This window comes from Amphimedon queenslandica, unplaced genomic scaffold (genome assembly GCF_000090795.2).
Source record: "Amphimedon queenslandica unplaced genomic scaffold, v1.1 AMPQUscaffold_10381_Cont17062, whole genome shotgun sequence".
Classification (NCBI taxonomy): domain Eukaryota; kingdom Metazoa; phylum Porifera; class Demospongiae; order Haplosclerida; family Niphatidae; genus Amphimedon; species Amphimedon queenslandica.
The window spans coordinates 1-6,781 of record NW_003549349.1 but is presented as its reverse complement, the minus strand read 5'-3'; the positions used below and the strand labels follow the sequence as shown (position 1 = coordinate 6,781).

The 6,781-nt window shown below is 35.7% G+C and overlaps 2 protein-coding genes across 3 annotated transcripts; both read left to right on the top strand.

Moving 5' to 3' along the window:
• Positions 1–557: 557 nt before the first annotated feature.
• On the top strand, positions 558–1,697 carry LOC109590185 (uncharacterized; the record flags this gene model as incomplete). The annotated part of the gene is made up of 6 exons (XM_020006100.1): positions 558–845; positions 916–957; positions 1,013–1,054; positions 1,306–1,347; positions 1,394–1,450; positions 1,509–1,697. Coding segments are annotated over 6 exons (563 nt in total), but the record flags the coding sequence as incomplete, so codon positions are not given.
• Positions 1,698–3,544: 1,847 nt separating this feature from the next.
• Positions 3,545–6,259, top strand: LOC109590186 (cytoplasmic dynein 1 heavy chain 1-like). Of its 2 annotated transcripts, XM_020006102.1 has the most exons (4): positions 3,545–3,566; positions 5,208–5,314; positions 5,636–5,801; positions 6,029–6,259. In XM_020006102.1, exons 2-4 carry the CDS (start codon positions 5,250–5,252, stop codon positions 6,104–6,106), a joined length of 309 nt encoding a protein of 102 aa, XP_019861661.1. In that variant the 5' UTR covers positions 3,545–3,566; positions 5,208–5,249; the 3' UTR covers positions 6,107–6,259. The 2 variants fall into 2 exon arrangements, with proteins under 2 accessions (XP_019861661.1, XP_019861660.1); XM_020006101.1 differs by lacking the exon at positions 3,545–3,566 and having other exon boundaries at positions 4,600–5,314.
• Positions 6,260–6,781: the final 522 nt, after the last annotated feature.

Sequence of the window (6,781 nt, the reverse complement as noted above, 5' to 3'; positions counted from 1 at the left end):
GTAAACATTATTCCCATTCATAATGTGACTGTGTATTGACATTTAATATTTATACTATTATGGCCCATTAAAATTGACACTTTTATGTATTTTTTAAAATTAAAAAAAATGGTTAATCACACCAAATATTCCAGCTGTTGGTTATTAGGCTATCTTTATTTAGTAGTTCGCAAATTATATCTTTTAAGCTAATTTTGATAATTTTTCTCTCTAAATACATTTAGCTAGATGTATTTGGTATTTTAAAGTTTTGTGACATTTGATAAAGCCATAAACTATATGTGACCATAATTGACAAAAGGTACCTTATCGCGGGTAGTGAAATTTGTCTTTCTAGCCTAAGAAATCCAACTTCCTGAGCTCCATTTATCATAAAATTACTCCACAGGATGCAAAAAGTTACCATGAAACTTTTAGAAACAATGATTGTCTAACAAAGCACTCACAGGTTGATATTTTCCATTATAACAATCAATTTTAAAATCCGCCATAAGGGCCCTTTTGTCAATTATGGTCACATATTGTTATAATTATTTATCATTAATTTGTTTGTATAGCATCACACCATAGACTAACAATTAAAGATTTAAATGAAGTATTAAATGATTTGAAGAGTGGAGGGTTTTCTGATGAAAGCTTTTTTGGCCTTGGTCTGGAGTTAGGTTTGCATCATCGGACACTGAATACTATCAAATCGGACAACATGAAATCAGAAGACCAACTTAGGGAGTGTATTTCAAAATGGTTGATGAGATTAGATGATGTTGATGAATGTGGAGGAGCAAACTGGACAACGTTATGCAATGCAGTAGAAAAGATGAACCGAGCAGCAGCTGATTTTATTAGTTAGTTATTATTGTATAGCCTAAAAATCTAGTGTGCCTATGATTTTTATATTAATAATTATTCTTGTAGGAGCTAAACACAATATATTGGCCTCACAACCAATGGAGCAGAGTATGTATCTTACTATTTTATTAATTTATTAATTTTTTGATAATTATTTTTATAGGCTACCCTCAAAATTATGTTGAACCAGACACCCAGACTACAGGTATACTGTGTCATTAATTAGCAATTAATGTGTATCACTGAATTTAATTTTGTTCTCTGCCAATTAAATGACATATTAGATTTTAGCTATATATACACTGTGCATGTACATGAAGGAGTCTGTGTGGTTTTAAACCATTCTCTCATAAAATGTACATGTTGTCATCTGATGTAGAATTTTAATACAACTGAACAAAAATAAAACAATGTGAAGTTTTATCACATAATTATAATAAATTGTTTTGCACATAGGTTCTGATGAAGGGGCACGAAGAAGATACTCACGGAAATCTTGTAAGTTCTGTTATTAAAACAAAAAAATTACAATAAACTTTTATAGCTTATACTACCTTTACTCCAAGTGGGACAGAAGGAAATGATGGTTCTTCATATACTGGTATATATGTATATATAATATTATGGATAATAAGCATTATTTATTATTACTTTGTTAGTTAATTGGTCCCAGTACGCAAAAGTCTTAATTTTGGCTGTTGGACTTCTAGCTCTTGGATTAACTGCAATTATATTATTTTGGTTCCGTTAACACTAGTGATATTGATTGTCAGAATTTTTGATTTTTGTATTTTAAACTAGTCAAGCTAATGAACAATTATTATTATCATTATATTGTTTTTGTTTTTAGCGAGGCGCGAGAACTTGCCATTTTTGTAATTTTTTCTGATGCATATACATACATGTTCTTATATTGTGTAGCAAGTTTGAGCTGATTCCAATCAAAATTGAATTTTTAAAGTTACTCAAAATTTTGCCAAAAATGACAAAGAGACAGTTCTCTATTTTTATAATTTATTCTGATACATTTACATGCTCTTATGTTCCGTAGCAAGTTTAAGCTGATTCTAATCAAAATTGAATTTTTTATGAATTTTAAAAGTTACTCAAAAACCGGCCAAAGTCCCTGTACTAGCAGGGGCGTATCTAGGAATTGAAGAAGGGAGGTGCTAAAGGCGCGCGAAGCGCGCCGCGATTTTGGCCACACCCACTTTTACGGCGGTAAAACGGCCTTTTCCTGCATTTTCGTCAATTACGGGTGGGGCCAAGATCATTTCAAGCATACTGCTATGTTACTGGTACTTCTGATTGCTCCTTAAAGCACTGGAAACTGCTGAAATCATGATCAGGGGGCTAGATAACTTTGTTAAGAGGCTTGGTAGTGATGCAAGAGTCCAGGACTTCAGTAATTTTTTTGAGCCCAGCCCTGAGGGGGGTGCTCAAGCCCCCTCAGCCCCCCCTTAAATACGCCTCTGACTAGAACGACCAACAAAAATACGAAATGAAAATCCTACCCTCGTGACGCAAATTCTACTCTACATTGTATTTTCAATGTTATTATGTAAGAATTACAGATCACCTTGCAATGTAGAGTAGAATTTGCGTCACGAGAGTAGGATTTTCATTTCGTATTTTCGTTGGTCGTTCGGAATCCTACTTCATCTTGTTTTTTTAAATTTTTTATGTTCTTGTTTGTGTTGATTTTTTTATAATATTTATAATATTTTTTTCAGTTACAATTGTGATACTTTTTGATTTTACACAAACAATAAGTTTCTTTATTATTGTTGTCATTGTTATGATTTTACAGCATTTATGAGGGACAGCACTGATTGAATTGAATAGATATGGTGAAGGAATATCTACTATACTGATGACAAGTGTAATGAATACTATAGTCTTGATGTGAATCCTAGTTCAAGAAGCTCTATCTTCCCAGCAATCCTGTAGCTATTCCTGCAGGTTCTTCCTGTTGTCAAGTTCATATTATCAGGCCCGTAGCCAGGGGGGGTTCGGGGGGTTCGGACGAACCCCCTGTTGTAGCTGCAAAAAAGTTTTAGATTAGCTCCTGTCATGAAGAACAGCACTGCAAAAGCAGGATTAGCATTTTGGCAACAGCGAGAAGCACAGATATCCATTTTAGCTGAGTCAGCACATGGCTGAGATGCGTAAATCAAGACCACGCCTACCAACCACGCCTATTATTCGTCAAAATTTTAGCTGCGCGCTTCGCGCGCAGCAATTTCCGAACCCCCTATTTTAAGTTCCTGGCTACGGCCCTGATTATCACTAGTATTATAAACATTAATTAATTGTTTTGTGTTTTTGAAATAAAATAATTCATTACATACTTGATGTATGCAAGATTAATACCTTCTCTTAGCTGGAAACCTCCACTAAGTACTGCAATTTGATTCCAAGCATAGCTAGGTAAAAATACTTGCTGTTCCCAGTTCTGAGATCTGAGCATGCGCGACCACGCCCAAATTTTGGAGCACATGCTTCTTTAATTAACAAAATGGCGGCATGAGGTAAGCTGGTGCGATCCAACAGTCACAGTATCACTTCTTCCTTTCTTAGAGAATGATTCTAGGGGACAAGGACCTGCGCATACCCTGTTGGAGTAGAATGGTGTAATAATTAGCCTTCTATCACCAGGCAAGATCGATATATCGACCGACAACTGGAGTGACAGGACTTGATGAAGATGAAAAAAGGTGGCTGAACAAAACGGCCGGTTTGCATATTTTTTTATTTTTCTCCCAGAAAAGGTATAGCTTTAAAAATAAATAAAAATATTCCAGTACATTCTGTCATTACTCTATGAGCAATATCAGATCTAAATGTACCTAATATGAATGATACAAATTTAGTGATTAGTGTGTTATTATGTTAATATCAACCATACCTTCTTCAGTCTCTCTCCTGGTTTGACTGATACTAGCAGTAGAGGAGTTTGAGCTAGTACTGTCAACTAGTATACACAAATAAAACAATCAGTTACAGATCAATTGATTTTAACTTACTCATTGATGAAGGGGAAGGTGGAGGACACTGGTTAATGTAGATTGTCATTGAAGGATCTATTCCAGTTAATTCAATGGGACAATGACTGTTGCTCCTGCTCCATCAGACAGACGTAGCTCGTACCTCAAACACAATCGCTCTAAAGTGGGCGTGGAGAATGTCACTGCTATGACGACATCAACGAGTAGTCTTAACGAGGAATCAAGACCGTCTTCCTCCAGTGGTAGTTTGAGTGGTGCGAGTGAGAAGGAGCCAATCAGATTGGTCCGAGTTTTACCAGTCAATTACCCGGGAAAGGGCAGAGGAGCTGTTATTGTAAAGAGTGGAGATGATAATAATAATGATAGTGAGAAGAAAATGGAGACAGAGAAAGAAGAGAATGATGATGTAGCAGAACATTCGAATGACATTAGTAAAGCTGGTGATCTGATTATTGAAGAGACTGATGAATGGATACTACCAACTGATGAGCAAGGACCACTCCCTCCCTCTCTCTCTCCCTCTGCCCCCATCACCTCTCATCATAAGGAAGACATTGGGATTGAAGAATGCCATGATAATAAATGAGACTATACAGTTACCACAGAGGCATGCATTTGTCTTAAAATCACAACCAATTAATAATAACTAGGCGAATGTAAAACATTGATGGGGCGAGCCTAAGCAATTAAAGCAATGTACATACAATAGATATTGACAGACTAACAATACTCATGACAGTGCAACTTAAGCAGCTCAGAACTTGATTGGGTGCAGTGTAGTTCTTGACCTACCTTTGTAATCAAATCAAGTTTAGCATTTGGAAAGCATTAAAGATAGCTAGAAACAGTCACTGCACAAATGATATGGCTAGATAGGCAACTGTAGCAATGTAGTCCAAGTTAGTTCAGGCTGTGACAGACATTCAAAGTCATTCACATCAACAAAGATAGCATATCTGCTTTCTTAACATTCCTTGCCGTTGCTTTGGACAGCAGTATGCGAGTACAGTAAGTCGAGTTATCAGCAAAAACAAATTTCATAGTTACTTTATTGCATCTATAACCTTGCCTGGCTGTTGGAGAAGCCTTTGGACAGAATTTCTGTCTTATTTTGCTGCTAGAAAACTCACAACTTTTCCCCGTGTGTTGGTCACCATTTTATTTCATTGTGGCCACTCCCACTTTTAATGAAATATTGAAAACTAAATTTATATACCTTTTCAATGCATAGCATCTACCATATTACGCATGAATAGGGGTGACGTACATGTACAGACAGACAAACATACTCGTCTCGTTTATGTGGATAATAATTGTATATGTTTTTATTTTATTTCTTGCCTTTTTTAGTCTTGCTATGACAAAGCCTGATCGGCCCCTTATTGCCAGGTGATGTTGTACTCTCAGGGTTTCAGGACTGCCGAGACACTCGCTAGCAAGATAGTACCTTTCTTTAAGTAAGCAAATGTTAGGCTTTAATTAGAGTTGCATGGCTTTAATTAGAAGTGTTCATATTATGAGCATTAGATGACAAGCCATAAGTTTTAAAACCGGTCAAACCGGTTGTGGTATTTATTGAATAACGAGGCATTTGTCAGAGGATTAAAATCATTCTTTTGCATGTAAAGTACATGTACGTTAGCCTTTTAGCCTTTTACAGCTACATGTACACAATAAATATAGTCCCTACATCATGCAAATTCAATGCAATATGTACATGTACATGTATATCTTTCCATTTAAAGTTTAAACTTCTTGTTAGCTCTCTCACTTTACAGATTGTGTGATGAGGAGTTATTCAATCAGTCTCATTATGACTTTGGTCTGAGAGCCCTAAAGAGTGTACTGGTGAGTGCTGGTAATATCAAGAGGGACAGGATCCAGCAACTGAAGCAAGAACTGGCAGCTCAAGGACAGACACTGGAGGAAACACTGGTCGATAAGGTGGGTGTGGTTATGCTTCTAATTAAAGAGCACCTGGTCCTATGATGAGTATTAGATGACGAGCCATAAGTTGTGAAACTGGTCAAACCGGTTTTGGTATTTGATGAATAACGAGGCATTTGTCTGAGGACTACATTGTACATGTACATTTATAAAAGTTTACATTAATTACATGTACTATTATACATGTAGCTGTTGTATTTATTATTATTTTTAAATTTTAACAGGTACTGCAGATATACCAGATTCAATTGTTAGCTCATGGTGTGATGATGGTTAGCCCCAGTGGAAGTGGAAAGTCTTAAGCTTGGAAGGTTCTCCTTAAGGCACTTGAGAAGCTAGAAGGTGTTGAGGGTATGGCTCACGTCATGGATCCCAAGACGATATCAAAGGATAACCTTCCGGAGTACTTGATCCAAACACTAGGGAATGGACTGATGGACTGTTTACTCACATACTCAGAAAGTAAGGAATCATTATGTATACTGTATATGTAAGAAAGGGAGGAAGAGAGAAAAGCTTTAAAATAATATAGTTTTTAAACTAAATACTGTATACATGTACATGTACCGTATGTATTATAAACATGTAATATACTGTACAATGTTTATTACTTGTCAATTTGTACATGTACATGTACATGCATGTATACAGTATTATATTTTAACTCGTGTTGTGTATTAGACATTAAAATACACAGAGATATTGCATGCTTCCTAGTCAATGTTATTTTTTCTCTTTTTGCTGCCTAAAGTTACAGCTGGTCTTGCATTAGTGTCCAGTTGTCGTTCCCATTACAGACACCAATAATTATTAATTAATTAATGTGTCTTCTATCCAGTGTCATGTGCCAATGAATGATGTTACTGGACGCTTGTCGCTTGGACACACACACACACATCACATGACTATCACATGATCTATTATAATAGATTATTTATTATTGAATTTTTATTTATTAATTTATTTATCATTTATTA

Excerpts from the sequence above, each read along its gene's own strand:
- LOC109590186 (XM_020006102.1), top strand. The coding sequence starts at position 5,250 with ATGTTGTACTCTCAGGGTTTCAGGACTGCCGAGACACTCGCTAGCAAG. Across the intron at positions 5,315-5,635 it reads AAGATAGTACCTTTCTTTAA|ATTGTGTGATGAGGAGTTAT; the intron begins GTAAGCAAATGT and ends CTCACTTTACAG. Across the intron at positions 5,802-6,028 it reads AGGAAACACTGGTCGATAAG|GTACTGCAGATATACCAGAT; the intron begins GTGGGTGTGGTT and ends AAATTTTAACAG.